General features: G+C 44.4%; 1 protein-coding gene across 1 annotated transcript in view; it reads left to right on the top strand.

The window, feature by feature from the left end:
* ZDBF2 (zinc finger DBF-type containing 2) overlaps positions 1–10,921 on the top strand; it is a 269,121-nt gene extending 258,200 nt beyond the window's left edge. Inside the window, exon 7 of the mRNA XM_078680302.1 lies at positions 7,807–10,921. Within this exon, the coding sequence (XP_078536428.1) occupies positions 7,807–10,492 (2,686 nt within the window). The 3' untranslated portion in view covers positions 10,493–10,921. The remainder of the gene's footprint in view (positions 1–7,806) is intronic.
* Positions 10,922–13,376: the final 2,455 nt, after the last annotated feature.

Here is a 13,376-nt window from a genome sequence, read left to right as displayed (position 1 = left end):
GAGGTATTCACAGGAGGAAGGCGAAGAGGACTCCATGAGAGAATTCAAGAGTGTGTTCCTGTGAATACAAGCTAGGCCACCACCCAACTTCCGAGCTCTGTCTAGTCTAATTATGTCGTGAGTAGGAGGTACTAGGAGGTCTAGTATAGGAGTGGAGGTGGGATTTAGCCAAGTTTCAGTGAGGATGATAATGTCTAAGTCATTGTGTTGGATGGGGCCGAAGATATCGGAGGCGTGTTTACTGGCTGACCTGCAATTGACTAGAACACATTTAAGTTGTAACAGATTTATTAGGGAAATAGTCTGGATGACTTTCACTCTCGAATGCCAAGTGGCTTACGGTCCACCAGGAGAGCAATGTATTCCAGGGCCTAACTTTCCGTGTATCTACCCTGCTTGGCCGCATTCAGCCTCCTAAAGACTCCGGCAGTGTTTTTCTATAGATGGGTGGAGCTTGTGGCGCTCCTTAGACTTTTGCTAACAGCTGCTATAATCGGTACCTTCAACAATCACTTAACAATCCTCAAGGGGAGGGCAATAGAATGGTCCTGTAGATTGAGGGCCTAGGCGCTCCATGCCGAATGTCACTTCCCCAACAAAAGCTCAACTGCTTCAGCCCTGAAATGTCCAGCCGCCATGCCTCGGACACTCTCCACTAACGCTGAAGGCACCATGGACACCCGGTCCATGTACGCGAGACCAGACTCTTCAATGGACGCTACTTCATCAAATTTCCCTTCAGAGCAGTTCAAATGCAAGTATAGGACATTTTAATCACCCTTCAGTCAGCCCCAGAAGGTCTGAAGAAGGCTGTGTTGATGGTAGCCTTCGTAGAAGTGTCCGGTGAGTGACCCACAGACTTCAAAAGGTGATACAACTACTACATGGAGGGTTCATAAACAGGTCAGTAGCTCCAGGAAATTATGTAAACACTCACTTAGCTTTCTTGAGTATTGTGAAATTGTGAATGATGAGCAGTTCAAATCAACAGCAGGCCAGAGCCAAGTGTTTTTTACTGGTCTGATCTGAGTGACAAGGGCTCTGTGCCTCAGCTGGTCTTCTTGATTTCATTTCATAGTAGATTTCCTACTTGTAAAATCTAGGTCCTGTGCTTATTACAGAAAGATTAGTGGACAGGTACTGAGCTGACACCAGGATGAATTGAATATCTTTCTTGTGTGGGCCTGCATGGAGCTACATTTTCTCACATCCAGTCGGCAGTCCTGTTGTTGATCACTATTGGAATGGTGGTGTGGTTACAGAATTCACTGATGATTGTGAACAGGTCTTTGGCCTCGGAGATAAATTGTGTTTGTCGGCTATGAATTTACCTTGAAAAAATTCAAGACAAGGCGTTTGGCAAAATTGGAATAGTTGGTTTAATTAAACGCAGCGGCTCTGAGGGCAGGCAACAGAGTCAGGCCCGAAGACTATCTCAAAATAGATTGGACTTGGCTGTCATTATTTGCATTTCACAAAGTGTAATAAAGCGATTTGTGCATTGTTTTTAGAACAGGAATCTGGGCCTAGTCACAAAGTCATAAATCTCATCACTTGATAAGAAAGACTGTTGAGTCTCGACCCTGCGTGGACAAAATGCAGAGCTAGTAGGTACTTGTCCAGATGTCCACTTTGGGGAGCGTGTGATCACTGCGTGTAGTGCCTATATGCTGTGTTTTGATTTGCTGAGTGTTCCTAACTTAGTCTAGCATCTGACTTTATGGTGTGTGGTCCGAGGGGCACGCGTTCTCAAAACATGTTTTATTGGGGGCCAGTCTCCTGCGACCATTGTGTTGTTGCTGCCTATCTGTGGGATCGATCTGGGTTTTCATGTTTGCGCATTTGTCTAAGGCTTACCTGTCCCCCCCCCCCCACCTATGATCTATCAATCAGTTGCTTCTGGCATAGGTCACAGGGCCTGCCTGACCACTTATTTCTGACCCGGGCAGGGATGGGCGGGTTAAGGAGAAGGTCATATTGGGTGAATTCAACAGTGGCAATGCAGGTTAATTATACTTATTTATATTATGGTGTATATCGGCATCGTATTGAGCAGTATTACCATTCATTTAGAGTGGAACTTTTTAATGGAGATTCTGTGTTGCTTTTGGACTCGCTTTGTATCATCCAGGTTCAGTTTTCTACCAAAGTCTTTTGATGGATCATGTTTCTGTTTTCCGTATTTTTTTTCCATTCAAGAAGGACCATTCGCCCTGCTTTTTATTGAATAACTACTGGTTTTTAGGGGACTATATTAAAAACCTCCGATATCCACTGTGGAACTGTTGGGTGTATGTGGGTGTATATTCATGGAAAGTGATGACATTAACTGTAATCCACAATCTGGCAGCTATGATCGTATTCAAGCCTACAGATTGGGGTATTGTCATGGTGATGTTCTGTGAAAATTAAATAACATGAAGACCACTCCATGCTATAGGGTTATTTCCAGTAACATATGTTAGGCATTTTGGGCAAAATATCACAATGTGAGCATGGACAGTCGAGTGGGTTGGATAGTGACCAGTTGTTAGAAGCAGTGTGCTTCAATGTTGGAGAGAAGGCAGGCGATATGGCAGAGGGCTGGTTTGCCAATAGTGGTTATCTAATTGTTTGTGGATTGTGTGGAACAATTATATCAAATATTCTAGAGATTTTTAGGTTTTGCCTAAAGCGCATAAGCGCTGTCAGCAAAACTGTTGTAACAAAGAAAACGGGGTTAGAGCCCACCCATTATTAACCAATACTTACCTTTGGTTGGCTTCCATGTCACTCTTGTTTCCTTGCTTCTTACTGGTAATGCCTCCTGCTTCCTGCCGACTGCTCACTTCGCCCTGCTATCTTCCCTGTGCTTCTGTCCCTCCCATAGAGCATGGAGCTACCACAGTTTCCTGTTTGCGTCTGGTGTCGTTCCATTGGCCGCACGCTGCTCCGGGCTCTTTTTTGTTTACTTTTTTCCATGCAGCCTAAAAGAGTGCATGGCTCTGTACGGTATTCAGAACCCCGCTCTCCTTCCTCTGTCCATTGTTGCTTCTCCCTCCTCCACAGCACACTTGTGTTGCTTTCCCACCCTCCTCCCGCTGTTTCCCATCTACCCCCGCCCTCCTCCCACTGTCCGTTGCTGCTCCTTTTCCATTCCTTCACAGCACACTTATGTTGCCCTTCTTTTGCTGTTTGTCCCCCCTGCCTCCCCTGCCTCCACTGTAAATGCCCCCCCCCCCAGCCCATGCTTTCCTCCCTCAAAGGGGGTGGGTGACATCCTCGTTGCATGGCACTCTTCTGCAAAATCCGTTTATGCTGGGTACTGTAACAAAGACCTAGAAGGGTGCTTAGCATACAGGCTCTATACAGGTAAAGCTATTGGATGTCCTTTTATTTGTTTTGTCTTTAGCCCAGGAAGGCTTTGTAGTGGGCAGTGTAAAAGGTTATGTATCGGCCTCTTTAGGCCATTCTACATTTACCAGAAAACTATCCTTGAGATTTATGAAATGTTTGACAAGTGTTTCCTCCCATGTCATTTCTGATGCCACTGGGGGTCTCTAGATGGCAGAGGTAGGTACCACTGTCCAAATAGGGACCCTTGCTTCTAGTCAGGGTAAGGAGGAAACACTATTCAGATAACCCCTGCTCACCCCCTTGGTTGCTTGGCACGAGAAGTCAGGCTTATCGAAGGCAATGTGCAAAGTATTTGTAACCACACTCACAGTAACACAGTGAAAACACCACAAACTGACTCCACAACAGTGTAGAAAAATAAAGGTAATTAATCTAAACTACACAAGACCAAAACAACAAAAATCCAACATACATGGTTCAAGAATATGGTTTCAAATGAATTCTTAAGGTTAGGTTAAATTAATCCACAGCTGCGTCACGTTTTAGCCAACAGTACCTTTAGATGCAACAAAAGTTCCAAGTGAAAGCTGTAGCATTGAAAAGCAAGCGATGCTTCACTCCTAAGATCCTGGGGAGGCGACGCGATAACCTTGCTGGACGTAGCGGGCGTGTTTCGGTGACTCCGGTCTGTATGGGGAGGGATTCGATACCTTGCGTGGATTCCGGGTCACAGGTTTCGGTGGAAGTAGCTGGCAAAAGGTACGATGCGACGATCTTTGGGGGTGGCGACGATCTCCGGTTCGGCGACGATGCGCGGCTCCGCGTCTATCTTCTACTCTCGCGGCCCCTCGATGCGATGGCTCTGCGACGACTCTCACAGCGACGTGATGCGGTCTGCAAGCAAGCGGTGCGACGATCTCACCCAGTGACGACAGGCTCTGCGACGATTCTCACAGCAATGGTAATCTTCCCGCAGCGGACTGGTGCGTCCTGCAAGCGAAGGATGCGGCAACTCTGGCAGCGGCAACAGGCGCTGCGACGATCTCGGTCTTCGCGGCAGCGGGAATTTTATCACACTGACGGGGATGCGCTCCACAAGCGAGCGATGCGTTAAGACTTGCAGAAAGTCTTTAGAATCTTGGTTTCCAGCTTCCCAACACAGGTACAACTTCCAGAGGCACCACAACTGGCTCAAGCACTCTAGGAAGGACAGAACTCTCTCAGCAGAGTTCAGGGAAGCTGGGGGTGAAGTCCTTTTGTTCTTAGGACTTCTTAACAGGGAGCCATCTCCAGCTTTCTCCTTGGCAGAGGTTCCTTCTTGATACCAGGATGATCTAATTTTCTGTAGCCTGGGGTCCTGTACTCATACCCCTAAATGTCTTTGTACCCTTTGTGCAGGTGGGCTCTGAGCCCGGTCTGAACCGGTTCTGGGTGTTCCTTGAGCACTTTGTTTTCCTGGTCCCTCCTTTCATTTCAGAGAGAGTGACCGGGTCGCCAGCCGCCCAGCAGGAGGTTGAGCCAGCATTGTGGAAAGCAGGCACAGCCCTATTCAGGCCCAGGTGCTACCCCTTCCCACCACTCTAGATGCAAATGGAGCTATTCAGCCCAGGGATGGCCCACTTAGCCTCTGGGAGCCACCCAGCCCCTGTCACTCACAAACCAGACAGTCAATTCACAAACAGGCCAAGGCGCACAGAAAGGTCTGACAAGAGAACAGCAACTTTCTAAAAGTGCTGTTCTCAAACAAGGATTTAAAAACAACCTTTCCTAAAAGATGTGTTATTAAATTCTGAGTTCAGGGATACCAGACTTTTATGTCCTACCTTGCTCCTTTGGGAAGATATGCTGGTAGCCACTGTAGCCAGCATTCCCCATGATAGCCTATGGGCAAGGTAGCCTTACAATAATGAAAAAGAAAAATGGCTGTTATTCACTACCAGAGCATGTCACCTGCACTAGTACATACTCTACCTTTCACATGCACTGCACCCTGCCCAAGGGGGTACCTTGGGCCTTCCATAGGGGTGACCAATGTATACAGAAATGGAAGGGTTGGGCCTGGTCAGTGGGGAAACTGATCAGGAGGACATGGCAGTTCACAGACTGCACACAGGCACTGCGGTGGCAGGCCTGAGACACCATTTTAGAGCTACTCATGTGGGTGGCACAATCAGTGCTGCAGGCCCACTAGTAGCATTTGTATCACCAGCCCTGGCACACTCAGTGCACTTTACTAGGGACTTCTTGGTGATACAAATATGCCAATCTTGGATAACCAATCACAATCATAATTTACACAGGGAGCACTTGCACTTTAACACTGATCAGCAGTGGCAAAGTGCCCAAAGCATCTAAACCAGCAAAAACGAAATCCAGCACAGCGTCAAAAATACAGGAGGCAGAGGCAAAAAGACAGGGGAAACCACGTCAAAGATGCCAGGTCTAACAAGGACCTTCACCTAGTCTTTACATTCCTCATCTATGTGCTCTTCAAGCCGATGCATAACTGCTCACTGTGTCTCCTGTTATTTAAGAAAGTATTTCCCATTGCGATTACATCTGCTCGTCTAGTCATTAACAGCAGGCACTCAGATGGTCTTCTTACCTAAAGTTTTTTCTCCGTCCATGTTGGGGTATCCATTATTCTAATACAGAAAATGTGATGTCTAACTACTGGCAATCTGTTGGGGTAGCATATCATCCCAATTTTTTTTGCCCACCATGCCATCTCAGATTAGACCCAGCCATTTGCAAATCAGCCATGGCCCTGCTGCAGTACTGCCATTCCTGCCCAAACTGCCAAGTCCTCTCTGATCCGAAAGACAAGTCGCCCAAGAACTGTTTCGGCCTAGTTTGACCCTTTCAGTCAGTTGCATCCAGGTTCCAGCAGCACAAAAAGCACGGAGCCCATGTCTGGTTATGTTCTTGGCCACCTAGGGCATTACATGAAACACTCAAAAGTTGATAGTAAGATTACCTGCAAATAGTGTAACCACTGCCATTACTCTGGGTAGCATTCCAGCCTATTGTTTTTTGCCCACAATTGTACCTCAGGTTAGATACAGCCATAGGCAAATATGCCTTGGTCCTGCTCCAATAAGACCTTGCAGCCCAAACTGCCAAGACAGGTCCTCTCTGATCTGGAGTGCCAGCAACCTAAGACTGATTTTGGCCTGTTTGGGCCTCAGTCAAGTACAGGTTGGCTCCAGTGTGCACAGTGAGTATGAGACTTGTGTCTGAACATACTCTTGGCCGCCTAGAGTGTTACATAAAAACACATAAGGTGATGAGAAGAATGCTTTAAAATAGAGTAATCACGGGTAGTCCCGCATGGTAGCATTCCAATTCATAGATTTATTTGCTCACCATGCCACCTCAAATTAGACCCTACCATATGCAAATCGGCCTTAAATCTATTCCTGTAGGAACATCCAGCCCGAACTGCCAAGCCAGGTACTGTCTGAAACAGAACATATGCAACCCAAGACTAGTTTTGACCTAGTCAATTTCTCCACCAGCCTGCGGTCCCTCACCCCAGGAACAAGTAGAGGCTTCACCTAAAGCTTTTGCATAGATCATTGGAATAGGGCTTTGTGTGGCTAGTCCTTTGCACTGAGGTCTGCTACACACTAGCCAAGAAGAAGCCCCTGTAAGGCATGAGATCCCATTCTAACAGGGTCTAGGCTGCTACCACTGTGTGCCATGAGCGGTTCCTGTCCTTGACATCTGCCAGGCTGAAACATGGGTTTCGGAGCATACGTTCACGAAGCACTACCCCATTTGCAGCCAGGATAGGTGGGAAAGGAAACTTCGCCCACTCGGTTCGGAAATACTTTTTGGTTTGAGTTTACTCACAGACCTTCCACCTTTCCGGAGTATTGCTTTGATATATATGCAAAGGTGGGGAGTCTGCAGGTAGAAGCATCCATCAGAAGAATATGTTTCTTAAATTTGATAATTCTCTTTCTTGTGGATACTCTACAGATTCTTCACTTTGTACCCACCTCCCCATTCTGTGGGGAAGCCTCCTTTTAAGACATAAACGGTCCCAAGTTAATACTCAGCACATTGTATCCAGCAGTTGTTCATGCTTTGCTTCTGAGGACATGGAAAAGACTAGACATCAGCGCTTAGGACGTCAACTTATATGCGGCTCCACTCCATCACTTCCAGGGTGGTATGGAGCAATCGTGGAGCCGCACCACACAATCTAGCACGTAAGCACTGCTACGAAAATCCCCGGATGCAGTCTGACACCTGGGAGATATTCTTGGGTGAATAACCTGCAGTTAGAAAATGAGTAGCCACCAGAAATAGCATTACCAAAGTTAAGTAACTTTTTCCTTTAGCATATTGGGAAAAATATTACTTATAATGCCTGTGGAAAAACTAATTCTTATGTATGAATGTTTAGTGCATTTTTTGTGATTTTTCATTGTAATCAATCAATGCTTTTATTTTTCTTTGCAGACCAACACATGATGACCTGCCTTATACTCAGTTTCTTCCTCCTCCTCGGGAGGATTTGTCTGATCTTTCAGCTGGTTGTCTTCCAAAAGAAGAAAAGGAAACCGTCAGAACCAAGAAAGAAATTTCTACCATAGATTCTGATGCTGAGGCTGACTCGGGCACCAGCAGCCCTTGTAGAACAAAGAGCAGTTTCACCAGGAACTCTGTTTCACAGCTTTCCACTCAAACACCGGAGAAGGGTCTAGAGCCCAGATCTGCAATCCCTCAGCAAGAGATGTGTATCCAGCGCAGTATTACAATGTGTATGCCCACAGACTGTGTCAGGACTGCTAACAAAAAGAGCTTGTTTACTGCAAAGAACTTGTTACCCTTTGGGTCTCCCTGTTGCCCTTTACCTCAGAAATCTCCTGATGAACAAATAGCTGCAAAAAAAGATCCATGTTGGACCGTGTCACATGCCATTACCAGTCGCAAATTAGCTCCAGGTAATGTGGAACTGTCAGATAAGTGCCGCCCTAATCCTGTTGAGATGTGCAGTGTTCTAGAGAGACCTTCAGTTTTACATGTGACATCTACCGGGATCGAAGGCAGCTTTTTAAATTTGACTTCAGGTTTATCAGTTTGGAAGCCTGCTACTTTAAAATCTCAGGGGGAACTTTCTAATGTTCAACTCAGGGATATTCCTGCTACTGCCTTCACCAGCCTTGAATGGAAAGTTGGCCAAAGCAAAAGTAAAGATATTGAGTGGATCAGTAATCAAGGAGCATCAGTTGATGCAACCATTGAAGAAGTTATTTTGAAGCACTGCTATGGAATCCTTCCTGCAACATCCTCTTTTCAAGAAGAGGAGGCTCATTCTCCTATCCAGCTCAAGCCACTTCTGGATGATGGATATACCGAGGGTTCTGACATGAGTTTCAGTGTTGAAACACCAATCGAGTCAGGAGTTAATCAAGCCGGGATTGATATAAAAGACCTAGATTTTCTCAAAGAGGCCCACGTGACTCTGGAGGATGAGAACTACAAATCCCACCTCAGTTCTGTTCTTAATGCATGTCGAGCAGACGAAGCTATAGAAATGAAACCAAACAAATATGCACACAGGGATGAAACTGTTCTTCCAGCCCTGCCACATGTGCCTCCTTCCTTTGTTGGTAAAACTTGGTCACAGGTAATGTATGAGGATGATCTAAAAATTGAAGCTCTAGTCCGAGACTTCAGAGAGGGTCGCTTCCATTGTCACTTTGACAGTGATTCTATGACTGATGCTCGGGAAAAGAACAATTGTAGAATCAAAAAGCCAAGATTGGAAGGAAGTGCGCATGTTACAAGTAGTTTCCCTGACACTGCATCAGCTAAAGTACTGCCAACAGTCAGTGATGATGTGAGTGAAGCTCCCGGTTCTTTGCACCTTTCTGTTACCTCAGATACACTATGCAAGCCAACAACAGTTAGGATCCCGGCTAAAAGGACCTGGCGTCTTGCATCAAGATGCCAAACTGTCAAGGTTAGTCATGGGACCCAAACTAGTTTGGTTAACTACCCTGTGGTCAAACGAAGAGTCATACGCCAGGGCTCTTCGTTTTCAGACAGGCAAGCCGTTTTTGATTGGCAGGCTAATGAAAGGACTCCAGACATGAAAACTAGGCTCTGTGCCCTTAAACTTCCTGAGTCATACACCAAAATATTGAGTCCTGTGCAGCCCAAAAATATGGTCTATGTCCTTTGTCATCCAGATATAAACCCTTGTCGGGGAAAACCAGCTGTTATTACTCGATCATCAAGAAGCCACTACTCTGCTGATAGCAAAAACTCTGTAACATACAAATACAAACAGTGTCCTCTAAAGTATTATGACCCTCTCACCAATCGGATCCTAAGAATGCAGCCCAGCAGCTCATTAAGAGGGAGAACAAAGAGACACGCTTGTGTCAGGCAGCTCTTCAGAAGTCTCAGCCTTGATGTTAATATGGCAAAACTGGATGATGTACGGACAGAAGGCATTTCTTCCAAAAAGTCTTTCCACGGTTCATCTCCAGTGGTTTACGGTGAAGAAAAGGATGTGAATCTAGGTGTTAAAGCTGATGGGTCGTCTAATTGTACAGAGTCACCAGAAAATACGTTGAAACCTTGCAGAAATCCTGTTCTTTCTCCACTGAATGCCAGATCGACTACATTGGAGGGCACTCGTCAGTTATTGACATTGGAAAGCAGAACTACAAAGGCCTCTAAAACTTCGGTCAAGTGCCATCTGCTTCAGAAAAAAAATCTCACGGTAGACCAGAGTGGGAAAAAAGGAGAAACCTCCATGTTCAAAATTATTTCAGGACCCAAGTCTTTGAAAAGAGGGTTAGGTGAGATTTCCCCCAGACTGAAAACGCAATCGAAGAGAAGGGCAAAAAAGAAACAGTCTTCCTTCACCCCAAGGCCCACTGTTCAAACTATACAACATAGATTAACTAAGCATAAATCTAGTGAAAAGAGGCCTAATCAAGCAGGATCAATTGTGAATACATCGCAGAGAGTAGAGAGTCTCAGGAAAATGACTTTAAGATCGTCTGTCAACTCTACCATCTTGGAAAGTAGGACAGTGGCCTCAAAGTCTGCACCTCAGAAGTCAGCAATGGTTTCTTCCAAGGTGCAACAGCAAGCGCTGAGGACTAGCAGAAGAACTACTAGAAAATAGACGCTAGCCCACTGACCCCTTAAAGCCGGTGACAGAAACTGTTGATGAAACCATGACATTTAGTTGAATTAACTGAGATTTAGAATCGGAGAAGTAAGCTCGTTGGGGCGGTGCACTCTGTGCTCATTGCAGGACAATGGACACGCTTTAATTTGCACAAAAACAATCCTAATATAATATATTTTGCAGAAATATTATACTGGTTAGAATTGAAAGTTTTGGGCCAAATGTTCTATATTTTTTTGTAAACCAAACACCCGAGGATCGAGTTTTCTTGACTTTGATACACTTAGCAAACACAATACACTTTTTCCACCACCACAGCATATGTTGTGCTTAATACTTTGGTGCTAACTTTATCTACCTATTTGTAAAATGGCAGCTTATTTTAGGCACATGTGCACGACAATTTGCTAACCCCCCCGACCCCATTTTCCAACTCCTTTATATAAAATATTAATGCAAGGGCAATCCAGTCATTATAAAATGCAGTAGCGTTGGTTATAAATTTAATATTGGTTGAGATGCGTTGTTGGGCTAATAATTGTTGGCGTTTAACATGTAATTCTCCTGGTAATTTATCATTGTTTGCTCTACCATGTAGTGTTTTTCTGAGTCTGGTATCTGGCACTGAATTTCATCTCTTGCCTTTGTGCCACTTTGAGATTAGGAATGTTGGACTCATTGGCCATGACAGAATCTGTTTTAAACAAAGAATTACCCCCCAATATTGGCCTTCGATTGGGTTCACCAACAATAGGACAAGAAAGGCCTAGCATTGCTTTATGTAATTAGATATAGAGTTTATTTGATCCTAGCTGATAAACTCCTTTGGGTACTAAGGTTCGACAGACAACACATGTTAACAACTTAACACCAATGCATTTGTTTGGTGCTACAGATAATTATTCTGAGGAAATAAGGCGTCTGCAGTGTTTATCTGTTTCATTATATTTCAGGTAAGGATTTGTCAGTGAACCTTGTACCTAAAGTACTCCTTTGTCCAGCTTTTACCTATTTCAGGCGTTAGTGAATACTGCCTCTATTTGCCAGAAAGTGTATGCATAGGCTCCATAGAGATACTCTACCTCTACCTACCCCTCTTTTAATATCCCAGCACGATTTATCATCATCCATTACACTTGTATTGCCAGCAGAACATACTTCACTGTTTGATTTTAGAGTTTATCAGAGTCTGTCTTTGGTTTACCTTAAATTCTGCTTGCGCATGTTTTTTCAGTTTTTCATTTTAGAGTTTTTTTTCTTCCTAAGTTTTTTTTTTTTTTTTTTTTTTTAAATGGTGAGCTGACGTGTCACACTCGCTTGGCTTCTGGGGTGGCTCGATATGCAAGATGTGGCTCCAATCACGAACCCTAACAGTGTCCTGCATATTTGTTTTAAAAAGCCTTTTGGTTGTTCTTAAGAGGTGTACCTAAATGTTACCTAATGTACTGCTTGTAGCAGTTGCAAAAGTACGTCTAGTTCCTGAAGATTCTGTTCACTTAATTGACAAGTGGCAGAGAGGATACTGTGTAAGATAAACGTTGTATCCATGTGAGCGTGGTCAGAAAGGTGGACTCACTGAAAGTGTGCCTACTCTATACAAAACCTTAATGAAGACAATGCAGGTGGGATGCCAGACTAGATTGGACAGTCTATTCTCCCAAAACAATGTCTTATATTTTCATTCACTATTATTGGGACAGGGTTATAAATTCCAACCACATTGTGCTCGAAGACTTACGCCAAATATTAACAGCGTATGATACTGTTCGAGATAAAACCTTTTCAGGAGATAGTGTATTGATTAATGCTGGGTTAATAAGCTACTAACCAACCCCCTCCAACACAACACTCGGGTTGTACATGCAGTTGATCCCATAGTGCCATCTTTGATTCTGAGAACTCCCCCCATTTCACTCTATTGTGGTGATGGCAGCATACCTCATGGGACGTTTTGAACCCATTCATAAACAAAAAGGTCAACATTTCTAAAATCCTGTTAAAAATATAGTCTCTTTTTTTTCAGGCAGGGCAGCACTGTCGGGGACCCCTGTGGCACAAATTCCATCCAAACACATTCTTGCTCCGGAATTAATACTTTGCCCCAGAGGAACCTAATTGCTTAATCTGGGTTCAGAAATAGCAGAAACTGCTAATGTCCAAGCACTATTAATACCATCCATCAAAAAATAAACTCTAGCCTTAACAGAAGATGTGGCTAAAGTCTTCATATCTTAAACCAGAGACTGAGGAGTAAGTACTCAGCCACTTGAACTGTGATTGTCCTTCAGCAGTAAAATGCAGACATCGTTCTGACCAAAGTAACAAAGCAGTACTGTGAAGACAGCAGTCCTGCTTCTGCAGTTTAAGATTTTTTTGTTGATGTTTTGTAGTGTTTGAGGACCAAAGATGCTTTGTACTCCCAAGTGTCTGCTCGCATGCTTGTGTCTTTTGAGCATTGGTTGTCTGGTGGAATTTACAATGGCTGACTGGATTTCTGGTTTGAGTATAATGTATGGCTCTGTCATGCAAGTGGCCTCAGTACGCTTTTTACAGTGATTGGTGCTATTGTTCTGATATCGTAGCTCTTACTACTACAAGATCTGAGATTAACCCCTACAGGTGATCGAACTTTCATAAAAATATAAATGCTATAAATGAGATACAGCAGCTACTCTTCATGCAACTGGTATGCATTTCTGTCTTCATCTGATGCTCGTTTGGAATAGATATTATTGACAATGAGATTCCTTGAAGCCCAGTGTGAGCCTCTGTTGTCTCCCTCAACCATTACTTCCTGTATCTCACTTACCCCCAGTAGGAATTGGGAGGGATAGTTAGTGTAGACAACATCCTGAACTGCTGTTCTGATACTTCTAGC

The sequence above is a fragment of the Lissotriton helveticus genome, chromosome 3_1, assembly GCF_964261635.1.
Source record: "Lissotriton helveticus chromosome 3_1, aLisHel1.1, whole genome shotgun sequence".
NCBI lineage: Eukaryota > Metazoa > Chordata > Amphibia > Caudata > Salamandridae > Lissotriton > Lissotriton helveticus.
Note: the sequence above shows the minus strand (reverse complement) of the source record. Positions and strands in the feature narration are given on the sequence as shown.